Source organism: Micromesistius poutassou, assembly GCF_964030765.1.
Source record: "Micromesistius poutassou genome assembly, chromosome: 18".
Lineage (NCBI taxonomy): Eukaryota > Metazoa > Chordata > Actinopteri > Gadiformes > Gadidae > Micromesistius > Micromesistius poutassou.
The window spans coordinates 14,628,181-14,645,821 of NC_140288.1; the positions used below are offsets into that span (position 1 = coordinate 14,628,181).

General features: G+C 43.1%; 2 protein-coding genes across 5 annotated transcripts in view; both read left to right on the forward strand.

The window, feature by feature from the left end:
* hip1ra (huntingtin interacting protein 1 related a) overlaps nucleotides 1-6,186 on the forward strand; it is a gene marked incomplete at its 3' end in the record, with an annotated part of 16,064 nt that extends 9,878 nt beyond the window's left edge. Inside the window, exons 24-33 of the mRNA XM_084482727.1 lie at nucleotides 149-259; nucleotides 371-429; nucleotides 562-592; nucleotides 681-743; nucleotides 1,201-1,301; nucleotides 1,404-1,509; nucleotides 4,139-4,262; nucleotides 4,378-4,439; nucleotides 4,974-5,873; nucleotides 6,151-6,186. Coding sequence (XP_084338853.1) covers nucleotides 149-259; nucleotides 371-429; nucleotides 562-592; nucleotides 681-743; nucleotides 1,201-1,301; nucleotides 1,404-1,509; nucleotides 4,139-4,262; nucleotides 4,378-4,439; nucleotides 4,974-5,873; nucleotides 6,151-6,186 — 1,593 coding nt within the window. The remainder of the gene's footprint in view (nucleotides 1-148; nucleotides 260-370; nucleotides 430-561; nucleotides 593-680; nucleotides 744-1,200; nucleotides 1,302-1,403; nucleotides 1,510-4,138; nucleotides 4,263-4,377; nucleotides 4,440-4,973; nucleotides 5,874-6,150) is intronic.
* A 497-nt stretch (nucleotides 6,187-6,683) lies between these two features.
* On the forward strand, nucleotides 6,684-17,621 carry rilpl1 (Rab interacting lysosomal protein-like 1). 4 transcript variants are annotated; one of them, XM_084483398.1, is made up of 10 exons: nucleotides 6,684-7,280; nucleotides 8,196-8,343; nucleotides 10,003-10,121; nucleotides 10,498-10,740; nucleotides 11,451-11,663; nucleotides 12,820-12,870; nucleotides 13,290-13,444; nucleotides 14,075-14,179; nucleotides 15,446-15,533; nucleotides 16,089-16,214. In XM_084483398.1, the coding sequence occupies exons 1-10, from the start codon at nucleotides 6,993-6,995 to the stop codon at nucleotides 16,092-16,094; spliced, it is 1,416 nt and encodes a 471-aa protein (XP_084339524.1). In that variant the 5' UTR covers nucleotides 6,684-6,992; the 3' UTR covers nucleotides 16,095-16,214. The 4 variants fall into 4 exon arrangements, 3 of the variants coding, with proteins under 3 accessions (XP_084339524.1, XP_084339523.1, XP_084339525.1); XM_084483397.1 differs by lacking the exon at nucleotides 15,446-15,533 and having other exon boundaries at nucleotides 16,089-17,621; XR_014638984.1 differs by lacking the exons at nucleotides 15,446-15,533; nucleotides 16,089-16,214 and having other exon boundaries at nucleotides 12,820-13,444; nucleotides 14,075-14,178.
* The last annotated feature ends 20 nt before the right edge of the window (nucleotides 17,622-17,641 follow it).

Genomic DNA, 17,641 nt, shown 5'->3' on the forward strand with positions numbered 1-17,641 from the left:
ATAAAATCCTTTAAATAATCCTGGTAGGGAAAAAAAGAATAGTAATTGAAAATGCAAACGTGATCATCAGTAATATATATATGAATATATATATGAACTATGGACAACACAGCTCATAAACTTCTCTGATGTGCCGTGTGTTGTGCAGGAGCTGCAGCCCAGAGGAAGAGACGTGCTGAAGGAGGAGATGGGGGACATGGTGGACAAGGAGATGGTGGCCACCTCCACCGCCATCGAGGAGGCTGTGCTGCGCATGGACGTGAGCACACACACACACTCACACACACACTCACACACAAACAAACAAACAGGACATGAAGCATGAGGAGTGAACATTTCATGTGTGACTCAAATCCTTTTTTCTTTCTAGGAGATAATGAGCCAGGCCAGACGAGATACGACCGGAATAAAACTAGAAGTCAACCAGAGGTCAGTGAAATATATAAACTACTGTTATTCATTCATAATCAATAATTCATAAACATGTTCAAATCTGTTCCGATGTGTGATCATTGTCATTCAGTCATTTAATGACGGCCTTTTCTTCATCCTTGGTAACAGTATTCTTGGGTCCTGTTCGGATCTGATGAAGGTGAGGTGTCTCCATGTTTATAACATAAATTTGAATTGGATGTATATTTAATCAGGATGGGTATTAATATTCATACCCCTCTCTGAAGGCCATTCATATGCTGGTGACAGCTGCAACCGACCTGCAGAAGGACATTGTGGAGAGTGGAAGGGTGAGTTGACATTTGGTTGTTGTTGTGTATTTGTATATATTAATATATTATATATATATATATTAATATATTAAGGGTTGCTATGCTATGTCTGCGGAAGGGAAAATTCCCTTTTAAATCCTATGACAGAAAAGGGCAATGATATCAGTCAAATCACTGTCAGAGGACTATTCCATTTCTCTCCCTTCACATTCACTGGTAGCAGAAATGTATGTTAAAACATGTAAAACGGCCTTTATCACAGAGGTGTATTACAGGGGCGAACACAAGTGAAGCCTCACCTCTGTGATAAAGAAACTAACAAACTGGGGTCTGTATATTTCTGTAAAGTTAGACTCAGTTGGAGTATTCAAGAATCAGTATGAATGAATGAATGAATGAATGAATGAATGAATGAATGAATCTTCTACGGAGTCAAATTCTTAGAAAAACAAAACCTCCATGAATCTCTCCACAGGGGGCAGCATCTGCAGATGAATTCTACGCCAAGAACTCCCGCTGGACCGAGGGCCTGATCTCAGCCTCCAAGGCGGTTGGCTGGGGGGCCACTCAAATACTGTACGTCCTCACAAACAACCCTTTTCAAAACTCTGTTTTCTGTGAGACTAAAGAGTAAAGAGTATTTCTCTTGGTGATACTGATAATATCCTTGCTCCTCAGAGAGTCCGCTGACCGAGTTGTGTCGCACAACGGTAAATACGAGGAGCTCATCGCCTGTTCACATGAGATCGCAGCCAGCACTGCCCAGCTAGTGGCGTCTTCCAAGGTAGCTTGTTCACTAGCGTCCCATTACATTACAACATGTTCACTAGCGTCTCATTACATTACAACATGTTCACTAGCGTCTCATTACATTACAACATGTTCACTAGCGTCTCATTACATTACAACATGTTCACTAGCGTCTCATTACATTACAACATGTTCACTAGCGTCTCATTACATTACAACATGTTCACTAGCGTCTCATTACATTACAACATGTTCACTAGCGTCTCATTACATTACATGTTCACTAGCGTCTCATTACATTACATGTTCACTAGCGTCTCATTACATTACATGTTCACTAGCGTCTCATTACATTACAACATGTTCACTAGCGTCTCATTACATTACAACATGTTCACTAGCGTCTCATTACATTACAACATGTTCACTAGCGTCTCATTACATTACATGTTCACTAGCGTCTCATTACATTACAACATGTTCACTAGCGTCTCATTACATTACAACATGTTCACTAGCGTCTCATTACATTACAACATGTTTACTAGCGTCTCATTACATTACATGTTCACTAGCGTCTCATTACATTACATGTTCACTAGCGTCTCATTACATTACAACATGTTCACTAGCGTCTCATTACATTACAACATGTTCACTAGCGTCTCATTACATTACAACATGTTCACTAGTGTCTCATTACATTACATTACATGTTCACTAGCGTCTCATTACATTACATGTTCACTAGCGTCTCATTACATTACAACATGTTTACTAGCGTCTCATTACATTACATGTTCACTAGCGTCTCATTACATTACAACATGTTTACTAGCGTCTCATTACATTACATGTTCACTAGCGTCTCATTACATTACAACATGTTCACTAGCGTCTCATTACATTACAACATGTTCACTAGCGTCTCATTACATTACAACATGTTCACTAGCGTCTCATTACATTACAACATGTTCACTAGCGTCTCATTACATTACATGTTCACTAGCGTCTCATTACATTACAACATGTTCACTAGCGTCTCATTACATTACAACATGTTCACTAGCGTCTCATTACATTACAACATGTTCACTAGTGTCTCATTACATTACATTACATGTTCACTAGCGTCTCATTACATTACAACATGTTCACTAGCGTCTCATTACATTACATGTTCACTAGCGTCTCATTACATTACAACATGTTCACTAGCGTCTCATTACATTACAACATGTTCACTAGCGTCTCATTACATTACAACATGTTCACTAGCGTCTCATTACATTACAACATGTTCACTAGCGTCTCATTACATTACAACATGTTCACTAGCGTCTCATTACATTACAACATGTTCACTAGCGTCTCATTACATTACAACATGTTCACTAGCGTCTCATTACATTACATGTTCACTAGCGTCTCATTACATTACAACATGTTTACTAGCGTCTCATTACATTACATGTTCACTAGCGTCTCATTACATTACATGTTCACTAGCGTCTCATTACATTACAACATGTTCACTAGCGTCTCATTACATTACAACATGTTCACCAGCGTCTCATTACATTACAACATGTTCACTAGCGTCTCATTACATTACATTACATGTTCACTAGCGTCTCATTACATTACATGTTCACTAGCGTCTCATTACATTACATGTTCACTAGCGTCTCATTACATTACATTACATGTTCACTAGCGTCTCATTACATTACATGTTCACTAGCGTCTCATTACATTACAACATGTTTACTAGCGTCTCATTACATTACAACATGTTCACTAGCGTCTCATTACATTACATGTTCACTAGCGTCTCATTACATTACAACATGTTTACTAGCGTCTCATTACATTACAACATGTTTACTAGCGTCTCATTACATTACATGTTCACTAGCGTCTCATTACATTACAACATGTTCACTAGCGTCTCATTACATTACATGTTCACTAGCGTCTCATTACATTACAACATGTTTACTAGCGTCTCATTACATTACATGTTCACTAGCGTCTCATTACATTACAACATGTTCACTAGCGTCTCATTACATTACAACATGTTCACTAGCGTCTCATTACATTACAACATGTTCACCAGCGTCTCATTACATTACATGTTCACTAGCGTCTCATTACATTACAACATGTTCACTAGCGTCTCATTACATTACAACATGTTCACTAGCGTCTCATTACATTACAACATGTTCACTAGCGTCTCATTACATTACAACATGTTCACTAGCGTCTCATTACATTACAACATGTTCACTAGCGTCTCATTACATTACATGTTCACTAGCGTCTCATTACATTACAACATGTTCACTAGCGTCTCATTACATTACAACATGTTCACTACCGTCTCATTACATTACATGTTCACTAGCGTCTCATTACATTACATTACAACATGTTCACTACCATCTCCTTACATTTTAATATTTTCACTACCGACCAATTACATTATTAATTACATTACATTACATTTCAACATCTTTGCTCATATTCAGAGCTTGCAGATTCATGCGGTTCCCGAGCAGTCGAATCAGGGTATTTCCCCAACATTTTAATCACTCAACAACACGTTCTCGTCAATAACCATAAGTGTTATTCTTGTTTCGTGGTGTTCCCAGGTGAAGGCCGACCGCAACAACAAGAAGCTGTACACGCTGCAGCAGGCGTCCAGACACGTCAACGACATGACCGCCGTCGTGGTTACCTCCACCAAGCACGGACAGCAGCGGGTCACAGACAGAAGTGAGAGCGCCGTGCCTGAAACACAGCAGCACTAATGCTACGATAAGTACCACACAAAGTACTGTGTGACGCGGTGATGTTTCTGATACTTCAAATGGTTTGTGTTTCCTGATAGCTCCGATGGACTTCACTGGCAGGTCGCTCATCAAGCTCAAAAAGATGGAGATGGAGGCTCAGGTTTGTGGTGATGTTTTTCTTTAGAAACATCCTTTGAGTCCCCAAATTGCCTATGCTTTCATTCTTCATACATTAATGAACAGCATGTATCCTTGTCTATTCAGTCTATTAGTCAATTTTCCTGCTATATAAGCATGAGAATATTATATATATATATTATATATATATTAATATTATGTGTGGTTTGAATATGATAAATTGCCTTTTAAAAGGGAAATTTGTATTTGTTTTTCAAAGTGTATATATATATATTGAAAAACGATTACAAATTTCCTTTTTAAAAGGCAATTTATCATATTCAAACCACACATAATATTGATAAAAGCAATTAATACTAACACAGTAGTGCTACTCGATGAGTGCTTAATCAAAGTATCAATGCACTCCTGCCGGACCCCTCCAAAGCCCTTCCCTTTGAACACCTATCCAGGTGTGAACAGGTGTGGGATGACCAGAGAATGATCGTTTTCCCCCTCTGCCACACATCATACCGCGGATGTTTAGAGGGTGTGTGTTCCCCGCTCCTCTCCTCAGGTGAAGGTGTTGGAGCTGGAGAGCGAGCTGGAGCAGGAGCGGGTGCGCCTGGGGGAGCTGAGGAAGAAGCACTACGACATGGGCGGAGACCACCAGGGGGGGGCGGAGAGGGAGGAGGAGGACGGCGACGGAGCGGACAGCTTCCCACCGCCACCTCCTCCCACCTTACTACCTGAGCTCCCCTACTCCCCAACGCAGCCCTACCTGAGCACCAGCACCACCGGCACCACCGGCACCACCCAGGGTCTCGGCAACAGCAACCCCTTCCTGAAAGCCCTAACAGAGGCGTCGCTACCACCGCCATTATCATCATCATCATCATCGTCGTCGTCGTCGTCCACAACGACGGCGTCTACTCCCCCTTCAGCATCTCCGTTGCTCACGTCAGTGCCTCAGCCCTACACAGCTGGTCAGCCCTTCACACCCCGTCAGACATATGCGCCATACACACCATCTACCCATCCATACACACCCTCCGCCCTATCAAACACATCATCCACCCTATCTTACACGCCATCGGCCCAACCTTACACACCACCCACCCTCTCCTACACACCGTCTCCCCAAGCGTACACACCCTCCGCCCTATCAAACACACCCTTCGCCCTGTCAAACACACCCTCCGCCCTCTCTTACACACCATCAGCTCAACCCTATCTTCCTTCCACGCCATACACTCCGAATCAGTCCTTCACACAGACGACACCCTACACAACGTTTAGCACAACCCAAAGCTCCGCCAAACCCCAGGGCTCGACTCCAGCGCAACTCCAACCGACGTTGAACGGCCCCACGTCCTTGAACCCGGTCTCCAAGACCAAGACCACTCCACAGAGCAGCCCCACACCAGCCCGGAAACCCAACATCTTCACCAAGTCAGGCAACCTCTTGAAGAACGCGGTGAGCATAGGTGTGGGTGTCTGGTGTTGATGATGTCATCTAGTGATGGACGGTGATTTAGAATTATGAATTTCATAAGTAGAACATTGAAGTACAACATTAATAAGGGGATCGGTCCTTTTAGGCGTTTCAATGCAACTATGAGTAGTGACTATAGTAAATCCATCAAAATACATGTTTAACTAATGTACAACAATCTGTACTCTTCTGCGTTAACCATATTTTGTATGTTTCTCTGTTATTATTTATTCATCTCTCTTTTCTGTTTTATTTGTAGTTCAGAAAAAGTGAGACTGGAAGCGGGGAATCCTGACTGGAACACATCTGGATGAATAAACCTACCATCATCTCACAGCATCAAATACTGTTATAAATAAAATATTGTATGCATATAGCTTTTATCTCTGTCATAAAAAAAGCATCTTACTCTTAATATTAATAGCGTTTTTAAAATGTCATAATTTTGTGGAGAGAGTTAAAGTTCATAAAATTGTAATGCAGCCGAAGAAATGTCTATTTATCACACTTGCTCTGTCTGGTATTTTCCTCTGCAATTTGTTTATTAAAGAATAATTAATAGGTATGTCTCTATGTCCTATAGGAGAAAAGTTATCTACATTAATTTACAAGATATTATTTAATTATTGAATCAAATATACTTTATTACATCTCTATAACAAATGCGTAGCACACATCAGTAGTCCAGGATCACAGATGGCTCGTTTTTATAGAGGACGTCCTTCCACCCTTCTAAAATCCTGTCATGCGCAGTACGCCATGCAATCTGACCACTCACTGCCGTCATGGACATGCAAATCTCCGGCAGGGCGATGGAATACAGCCGGCGATCCCGATATCCCGAATAGACAAAGTTATACTCTCGAAGTAGGCATACATTAAATGGATAATAAAATGGATTACGTCCGATCTTTTTGAACAGTCTGAATACGAAAGTGTATGGCAATAGAAGAAGGAATTGCAAGTCAACAGTTTTATGGTGGAAGGAAGTTTGTGTAGTGGCGTAGCTGGGGAACATAATAGGAAACCGGGGAGGGACTGCGGGAAGCGACCCAAAGCAGAGGACAAAACAACACATAGAACCGCATCAGAATAGCCGCCATGGAGGACTTTGGGTCGGCACTGGAGAAGAACGTGGCCGACCTGACGGTCATGGACGTGTATGACATAGCCGCCGTGGTGGGCCAGGAGTTCGAGCGGATCATTGACCAGTATGGCTGCGAGGCTCTGTCCAGACTGATGCCCAAAGTGGTTCGTGTACTGGAGATACTGGAAGTGATGGTGAGCCGCAACAGCATCAGTCCAGAGACCGAGGAACTCCGACTGGAGCTGGACAAACTCCGCCTGGAACGGATGGATCGCATGGAGAAGGAGAAAAAGCACAAAAAGGTATTGATTGGTCAATGTTATTGTTGGGTCAAATAAATGCTTATTTGTGGCTGTAGGTTGACATGCATTGCAGACGTTGTATGTCTCTGGCTTTGCTATGGAATACACATCCGTGATTTGTATTCAAGTGCTTTATGCATTCAAATTAGTAGACACCGATCAGAGAATATGTCAACATTGTCGCGTGGGTTAATCCCGCAGACTCGCCGCCAGGTAGGTGATGACGTCAAATTAGTTTTGATCCCCACTTTGTGGCTGTGATCCGAAGACCTGACGAGTGTGTGAGATTATCCGATGGGATTCCTATGAAATCAGAATGGCACAGGTTCTCGTGACAGTGACGAGTCTAGATTTGGCATCTGTGTGTGTGTGTGTGTGTGTGTGTGTGTGTGTGTGTGTGTGTGTGTGTGTGTGTGTGTGTGTGTGTGTGTGTGTGTGTGTGTGTGTGTGTCTTGTGACTCTGGCAGAGATAAGGATTCTTTAAGAGGTAGAAATATTTGTTATGACACACGACACACTATACACTGCAATGTAACTTCCGTGGTGAGGAGTAGACTCCCAGACTACAGGATCTGGGTTCGTACACTAATGTCTGCAGTCCACCTGTGGCATTCATGAGCAATGCTCGCTAACCCCTACCTTCCCCTTAATGACATGTATCTTAATAAAGATATTATAACACTGTCAATCACTGTAATGACTAAAACAGTACTTAATAGTAATATATGAAGACAACAACATGGATTCTGCCATTAAGCAAATCAGCAGACCATAACCCTCTTCAACTTTCTTAACACTTTCTTTACTATTAAAAAATATGTTTTCTGCTGATTTGCTTGAAGGCTGAAGTTCAAGCTCCTCAATTAAAGCGTGTGTGTGTGTGTGTGTGTTTGCGTGTGTGTCTACCACTACTAGGAGCTGGAGCTGGTGGAGGATGTGTGGAGAGGAGAGGCCCAGGACCTTCTCACCCAGATAGCCCAGCTACAGGAGGAGAACCAGTCCCTCCTCACCAACCTGTCCATCAAAGACCCCCTGAGTGAGGAGGACCTGCAGAGGCATGAAGGTGAGGAAGAACCGCTCTCCCATGTATAGTGGATCACGGCGGTCAACTTTGTGGCCACACATTTATGAAGGTTTTAAAGCGTTTTGGTCTGCTTTCCTCGAACAGCAACCGCAGAAGGTTAAATCGTTTTTTCTCTTTGATTTTGTATGTTTACATGCACAGCTTAATCTGGTTATGGCCGATAAAAGGTTATGGTCATTTTCACGGTAGTTTATTTACATTCAATAATGGGGTAAATACTGAACAATACTGCTTGTATTTGGTGAATCAGCAGTTTTTAGGGGCAATGTGACGTGATGAAGGTCTAGGCGTCCTAACCGTGTTATGCTCAAGAAAACAACTCTATTCACTTAACCGACTGGTTTTAGTGTGCATCTAAAGTTAGGATGCACATACAGAGTGATTCAGAGTGTTTAGAACACTCAGATTCACAGTGATTGGGGTTTAATGTTAAGTCTTTTGTAATCTATTTATATATCTGTCTATCAGTCAGTGGCATTCTCTTGTAAACACACACATACAAAGGCACACAAAGCAGGCCTTCTCTGGTGCTGGCTAGTCTCGCCCTGATAGATGCTCTGTGACGTGATGTCACAGAGGGCCCACAGTCTCTCTCTCTTTTTATCTCTCTCTCTCTCTCTTCCCTCCACCCCTCCACACACAACATGGACACACTGTCCTCTGTACCCAGTGCACCTGCTGGATTGATGTGTTTCAAACCTTCAGGGTGTATCTTAGTTCTTTAAAATGAGGAGAGCAGGTGAATATAAACGATGGAAGTGAGATGACTGATTCTGTGCTGTCTTCAAACAGAGTTGGCCCTCCCTCTGTTGTAACCCGGGCAGTGAATCATGGTTTATTTTAGTCGGATGGGTCTGTATGAGCTGGGTGCGATGCATGAGTGTGTGTTTGTTTTGGAGACCAAGGATGAATGACTCGAATACAAGTCTGGGTAATCTCTGCATTTCCTATTGAGTCATTTTGAGGAAGCTTCAATAAGAAGCCACTTACTTACTTACATTATTCACTTACAGTGAATAATGTTATTAAGGAGCAGTAATGTATCTGGCTCTAGCATGCCTATAGGTGGGCTGTGGGGAATTGAACCCACAACATTTAGACTCAGAGTCAAACACCCTTAACCATGGTTCCGCAACCTTTTTATGACCCAGAGGCCCAGTATGCATATTTGAAATATTTTCTAGGCCCGTTATGGGAGTGGGGACCATTAATAAGAATACAGACACAGTTTCATTAATAGACAGTATCAGTCTTAACAGTGTAACAATATGACTGTGATACACTGTGTAAACATCAAGCCAATAATAACTTAAAAATGAGCTTGTTCATTGTCTGTTAACATTATGCAATAAGCGTATAGGGTAAATCATTTTTTGTTTCGTTTTTTTGTAGTCTCATTTTCCGCGGCCCGGTGGTTGAGAACCCTTCACTTAACACAAGCTCCTCCCCCCTCCCCCCTTAGTGTTGGATCATACTATTTAACAATGTGGGGAAACTCAGCAGATAATAAAGATCACATATCTTTGCAGAGCAGTCCCAAAAAGAACAAATCGTCCTCTTTTGCTACTTCCCCTTGTGCCTGCCGGGTGACCCTGAAGCCCACCTGACCGCTCTCTCCTCTTCCTCGGTGGTGCGCAGGCATGACGGAGCGGGAGAGGCAGGTGATGAAGAAGCTGAAGGAGGTGGTGGACAAGCAGCGGGACGAGATCCGTGCCAAGGACCGCGAGCTGACCCTGAAGAACGAGGACGTGGAAGCAGTGAGAGCCTGTTCACGTTCAGTCAGCGATCTGTACAGAGATAGGTCCAGACTGATGCTCTCCACAGTCTCAAATAGTGACTGAAGGCACAATGTTGTTTTTAATTGTTTTTATTTGATTTCCCGCATTTTCCATCACCTGACTCTTCAATGCAATTTTTAACAACGTTAATAACCTTGGAGGTTTGAAGGTTTAAATCCCATTTCAAAAACCGTATACCACTATTTTATCTCACAACATAAGATAAAGTAGGATCAAACCTAACACTTATCTTAAATCCATCATCGTCCATCTCCGATGCCTTTGTGTCCTCCTCCTCCTCCTCCTCCTCTCTCTCTCTGCTGATGTCTGCCCTTCCTCTTCCTCACGCCCTCAGCTCCAGCAGCAGCAGAATCGGCTGATGAAGATCAACCACGACCTGCGCCACAAGATCTCCGTGGTGGAGGCCCAGGGGAAGGCGCTCATCGAGCAGAAGGTGGAGCTGGAGGCCGGCTCGCAGGCGCGCGGACAGGAAGTGGGCGCGCTTCGGCAGGAAGTGACACGTTTGAGGGAGCGCTTGCAAGGGGTCGCGCCCGGCGCAGAGAAAGAGGAGGAGCGGCCGTCTCTCTCGCCCACGCAGGTAAACGACACGGGGGGGGCGCAACGCAATCTGGTGTCCTCTCTGGTGGGAGGGAGTTCTGTTTAATCCTACGCGTTGTCCATGTTTAATGATGCGGTAGAAATAGGGATTGTATTATTGTATCTTTATAATGTATTTACTATTTATATATGTGGTCACACAGGGACTTTCAGCCCGTGCAAGATGCGCAATAGACTAATGTTTTGTTCCAGCAGCTGAATATTAATTGTATTAGTGGAGGTAGTTATGCCGGTTACAATGTGTAGATTTTTTGAACCATCTCTCAGAGTATTTTCTTTTCTTTTATTCCGTTTTTTCAGTATCTATGCAGTAGTAATAGTCTTGCTATTTCTGTTACTGATGTATTGACTCCGGACATAGCCTAGAAACTGTTCTCCTGGGATCCTGTTGGCATTTTACAAGGATAACACAACCCCTGGACCCCCACACCACCCGATTGCTACCGTGCTTTCTGAAAAGAGGAATGAGAAGGCAAAGAGAACTAGTGGTCCTCATTTTTTTTTACATCCTCCTGAATATTCACCCATTTCTAATAAATCCCACGTGGGAACGTCTCTCCTTTCCCACGGACGTCTCCATGGTTCCCAGGGCCTGCTCCACTCTAACCCTCATGGGCGGAACGGTGCGCTTAGAGCTCCTTAGTTCCACTCACACACCACTCACACCGTGTACCTCTTGCTCTCCACTAGCACGCGGCTAACCCTGCTGTGCTGAGCGGGGCTGAAGCTCTGGCCTTGTCACACCCACCCAGAGACGATGACCCCCAGACCTCCATGACGGAGGAGGGGGTGGGGGGGTACCCGCCCGCCCCTCGACCCCTCTGTGTCTCCCTGAGCGCCGGGAGTCAGGAGGGAGGCGAGGAGGAGGGGGTGGAGGAGGAGGAAGAAGCAGTGTTGCTCTGGGTAAAGCTGCCGGGTCGGCGGCAGGACGGCGGGGGGGCGAGTGCTGTGGGGGTTTGGTGTGAAGAGTGCCGTCGTCTGGCTAACCCTCTGATCTTGATGTGTGGTCATGACATGGTGTGGCAGGGTGGTTTAGTCGTGGTATGGGTGTTTGTCCGGGGGTTCAAAACCTCCTAATGTCCAAAGTCTACACTTTCTGAAAGTGTACTAGTGCTGGCAGAGGAGTTCTCCATTTACGAGTTCTCTATTTACGCAATTTACAGACCCCCCTCCAGCAACACCATTGGTCCAAACAAATATGAAGAGAAAAATGGCCCGTTCACCCAGATCTGAGATTGTCTGCCATCAGACTTTAGATATGAATCTAAAGTCTAATTTGTGAGACTTCTTAACGAATAAATACTCCAAATAAGCCACCGTGCCCTTCAAAAAGCTTTGTTTAGAATTTGGTTTGGTCATGCATTTAATTAACAAATTAGGCCTGCGATCTGTTTCGCAGGCAGCATGGTGTGTTTGTGAGAAACTAACTTGGCTGTGGTTTGTGTTCCGCTTCGCCAACTGGGTCAAACTGGGTCAAGCTTCACCCATGGAAAGGCACTGCTATATATAGGGCCTTTTTCAGAGTGTTGGCCTTTTAAAAGCACTGGACTTTATGTCTGATCCCGGACGTTGACAAGTGGCACTGTAGATTATTGTAACGCATTGAATATGTAGTTGTTATGACTGTGGTAGCTGTGGTTATGACTGTGGTTCTGCATCATATATAAAAAGGATTGGTGTTTGTGGCATGATTTTGTCTATTTGAGTATGTGCTTCATAAGAGTGCACAGCCTTAGACCTTTACAGTGGATTAGATTAATGCTATGAAATGGATAAACACAGTCAAATTCAATTTGTGCAGTGAATTAGATAAAGCAGATGTGTACACTAAAAATAGGTCACAACAGTGAAATCACATTTGTTCCGCCAATTAGATTTCTCGTGTGAATAAGATTCTACAAATCTATTAGATTTGTGAGGTAACTTGTCATTTGTGCAGTGTTAATCTGCTGTCAGTATAACTGAATTACGGTCAGTAGAGACACGTTTAGGGCGCATTTCGGCGGTATAGGAAAAGGGACCCCCAAGTCTGACCCGAAGTTCACCCGTTTACCACCAGGAGGCGATGTACCATGAGGACATGCCTGCTGTGTTCGAATATTTCACCAAGGTATCCTCTCTCTCTGCCCCCTCCATCCTTAATTTCCTTCCTTCCTCTCCATCTGGCCACCTGTCCTTCCTCGCCTCCTTCTACTCTTCTTTACATCCGTACATACACGTTCCATGCATCCATGTCATTCCATCCTTCTTTCCTCACTTATCCTTCCTTCCTTCCTTCCTTCCTTCCTTCCTTCATTTTGTACTTTCTATCCCACCTTGCATCCGTCCATCCATCTTTTCTCCCCTGTCCCATAAATCTTTCCTGCCTTCCTTCGTTCCTACCATCGTTCCTTCCTTCCTTCCTTCCTTCCTTCCTCCCTCCCTCCTTCCTCCTTCCCATTCTTTATCCCTCCTTGCATGCGTCCATCCATCCTTTCCTCCCCTGCTTCCTTCCTTCCCTCCTTGGCATGTTGCTCTGTGTCCCTGCAGGAGGCCCAGGGGGAGGAGGAGGCGGCCGGCCTGGACCAGAAGGACCCCAACCGGCCCCGCTTCACCCTGCAGGAGCTGAGGGACGTCCTCCACGAGAGGAACGAGCTCAAGGCCAAGGTCTTCCTGCTGCAGGAGGAGCTCACTTACTACAAGAGGTAGGACACAGACGTAGCCCAGAGGAATCTGGATCACTCCCGTACAGACGGTTCTTATTGCCAAAAGCACTACATGAAAACGAAAACATAAAAGGTATAGACATGGAAAACATATAAGCCGTTTCTCAATTTGCGTTCTCGTGTGTTCTCGTGTACTTGCGTTCTCGATAAACGTCATCAGTGGTAGCCCAAGCACTGTTCCAATTCCAAGTACGCGAGTACTGTCGCAAAACCCGTGTGTGTTCTCTATGCGTTCTCGATGAGGCCGTTCTACCGAGGACGCATCGGAGGTGACTCGTGTGGACTTGGGACCGTTAAATATCCCAGAATGCATCATCGAGTCCGCTGCTGTTCCAATTGCAGAGTGCGTACTCGCGTTCTCGGAAGTCTGTACTTGAAAGTCCGGACTTGCCAAGTACGTACTTCCAAGTCCGCGAGAACGTAGTCCGCATACTTGGTATTGAGAAACGGCTTTAGTCAATAAGTAAACGACAAACAGGTAAAAGAGAATGAAACTCAAAGGGACGCTCCGATATATATTTAAAGTAGACCATTTGCCAAGTTGTTTATTTCCAAATTCACGGTGCGTTCAGAAGTGACCCCGGGCGACGCCGTCGTCTCTCTTTGCAGTGAGGAGGCTGACGAGGAGGTCATGACCTCGTCTCCGTCCCCTTCTCCTGAGCCCCGAGCTCGTGGCCGCTCCACCCCTCAGCCGGAGTCGGGAATCAAACGCCTGTATGTTCTACCTGTGGACACACACACTCACACACAAGCAGGCAAACGCACACACACACACACACATGCAAACACGCAGAAACACACATGCATGCATGCACACAGCAAATGCAGGTACACACATGCATGCACACACACACACACACACACACACACACACACACTCATGCCCACACAAATGTATACACACACACACACACACACACATGCATGCACAGAAATGCACACACACACACACACACACACACACACACACACACTAAAATCTTGAGTCACACTATTAATGTCAAAAATATATAATTTGTATAAGAATAGGAATAAAAGTATATAAAAATGTACAGCCTCATACATTTTTATATACTTTTACATATATTATGTACACTATATTAAGGGTCTTGGTTATTTAGGATAATTTGTTTTCATTCATCAGTGAAAACACACATTTATACAGTATATTATTACATTATGTTATTTACGTTTTCTAAACTAACATACTGACCTTGCAGTGTTTTTGATATGTTATTTCCATTAATCCCCAGATGTTGCCCAGAGTCTCAAAACACTGCATGCTATGGCTTATTAACCACGGTTGACATAACCATTAATTATAAAGATCAGTGTTGGCTTTGGTATTCATTGCACAAATACATAACTACATTATAGACAACCAAAACATTATCCTAGTTGATGGGTTAATGAAAAAAGGCACTTGATTGGAAATTTAAATGAAGGATGGTTGAAGATCTAGCGACGGCAGTAACTTGGAGCATGGTTTTAGCGTGTGGCATCTTGACAGAAAGCCTGCTTAACCACCCGTGGTGCTTCTGAACACCACAAGCCTTTCACAGTCGCTTCACCATTTTGATTCTGTTTTGCACCAAAACCTATAACTATGTGCAGAACCAATTGCGTATGATCGACCTGTAATTCCTATAGTGTGTGTATATCTAGAAAATGTATACAGGTATTTTGTAAGAGATTACAGGCAGGCGCCAGTGTATTTGTAATTTTCCAAGTTGTAGGTTAGCATCTTAATTTGCTACATTTATTTTAAGAACAGAAGTAGAAATAAGGAAGTCAGAACTTCATGGTTTATGTGTTTAGAATTTGGGGTTTAAGGTTGTAAGAGGAGAAGTTGACTTCAGTCTTTCTATCTTCTCTTCTATCTTCATCCCTCTCTCTGTGTCTCTTCCTGTGTCTTCCTCTATTTCTCATGTCATGTCTCTTTGTGTCTTTCTGCCCTCACCTCTATGTGTCTTGTAACAGGATCTTCACCGCTATTATGCCGATGGTGGCGGCGGGTTTAATCCCGGACGATCCCACTTTACAGCCAATCAGACGCCTCATGTCACTTGTACGACTATGCCCATTGGTTGGCTTTCATGTCTCTAGATTTTCTCCACTAATGACCTGAGTTGCAGCATGCTTGCATGTCCTGGGCCTAGACTACTTCTCACCTTCTCTTCTCTTGTATTCTGATTGGCTATTCGTTGGGGGACTTTTACAATCAAGCAAGAGAAATTGGCAAATCAGAATACACATGTGAAGGCCATTCCTGTCCACTCTGTGTCCCTAACTGATATAATAACCTTCCCTCTTACTTAGACACCATGCTCCGAGCTTACTGAGAATAATACACTAAAATTAGCAATGAATGATTCTAATAAGTAGTCAATATCTCTGTTGTTTCTAATATAATGACCCAAGTTGTAAACAGAAAACACAGGATTAATATGAATTGTCATTATCTTAAAATAACTTATATTACATAACAAAAAACAAAAAAAAACATTTAAAAGGACATCACAATTTCATAACAAATTGATCAACAGACATAAATCACAACCGTCAATTCAGTTTGTCTTTGAATAATTTCCTCTTCTTCCTCCGATGTATTCTTCCTCTACAGGTTTAGCTTCTTCTCGCGTGACAAGCAGCGCCGCGGTGGCCATTTTGACGGTGATGGCGGCGTCACTGTCGGGGTCGGGCCTTGGGGTGGGCCAGGAGACGCGTACACGGAGCAGGCCCAGGAGGCTCTGCAGCACATATAGTCCAACCTGAAGACCCCACGGGCCTTATTCACCTATAGCAGCCATCTGTGCTCTAACCGCTAGAATTGACCGCGCGTTCAGTTCCCCCCGAAGAAGGCTTCATAAGAAAGCTCCCCCCAAAACACAAAGGACTTCCTATCATCGCTAAAAGGCATTGCTGTGTTCTGCTTGCAACTAGATGATAGATGGAATTGCTGGATGGGTGGATGGATGAATGAATGGATGACATACAGATCAGCGAAGAACGAGTGTATCCCACGAGGGTCAGTCTGAGAATGCGATCAAACGTGATGAACTGAGAGAATTAATGTGTGATGACACGCACGCCCATATAAGATTCTTTAAATCCGAAGGAGGGAGTTGAGGCTTTAACAGACTCAACAAATGAGTGCGTGTGAGCTCAGCACTAAATTGGGGAAACAAGCATGTTGTGGAACCCAGAACTTTATTTATTTTTGTCTCAATATTTACCGGTCGAGAATAATTCCATCATTAGCTGTGATTGTGATAGTCATAGTCATGCTACACTGTGCCCTCACAAAGCCACGGGCATGTGCTGTTGCTCCCATTATTTAAAGCAATAGTTTTTATGATCTACCAATTATAATGTTTGCACAAAACTGGATATTACGATATTTTGTCCAATGACTGGAACACATTTTCTTTTATAACAGCATTAGTCATTTTGTAAAAAAAAAAAAAAGGTGTACATTATCATGTCAATAAAGACTAACACTATTTAAAGCTGAATAATATTTAAAACAGAATTCACAAAATTATTCCATGTACATTTCTTCCCACCCTGACAATTAATGAAGTGAAGTTTTTTTTTACATCAACACTTGTTTCTTCTAAGCATATTTTACATTAACATTTTCATATGACAGGGGACTATGGAGTCCTATATATTTATTTTAAAGTGGGTTTTTACGGTCATTTTAGGCAACTCCCCCATCACCAGCAACTTGGCAGTTGGCCGTTTGTTAAGAATATGAACATGATCATATTGAAAGACCCACACTTATAATCAGACAAAGCTGTGTTCAAAACATTACAAATTAGCCTAGAAGCTACATTTGGTACATTTTGACTTTGTTTAAAAAATAAATCCCAGTAAGGAATCACGCCCATAATAAAAAGTGAGGTTTAGTTTTGATATTCACATTCTTCACCCATTGTTTCAATCGATGAAGGTGATCGATTAGTTAAGAAATATCATCTTATTTACTAACTAATCGATGAAGGTGATCGATTAGTTAAGAAATATCATCTTATTTACTATAGAACCGGAACTAGTGAAACCACTATGGGAATTGTTTTTGAATGCATACTGAAGCTATATGGAAATTTGAGAAAATCTCCTGATGGTTAGGCTGCCCAGTTGAATGTGTATATGCAATAAAATAAGAAA

Excerpts from the sequence above, each read along its gene's own strand:
- rilpl1 (XM_084483397.1), top strand. The coding sequence starts at position 6,993 with ATGGAGGACTTTGGGTCGGCACTGGAGAAGAACGTGGCCGACCTGACG. Across the intron at positions 10,122-10,497 it reads AGAACGAGGACGTGGAAGCA|CTCCAGCAGCAGCAGAATCG; the intron begins GTGAGAGCCTGT and ends TCACGCCCTCAG. Across the intron at positions 13,445-14,074 it reads GAGCTCACTTACTACAAGAG|TGAGGAGGCTGACGAGGAGG; the intron begins GTAGGACACAGA and ends CTCTCTTTGCAG.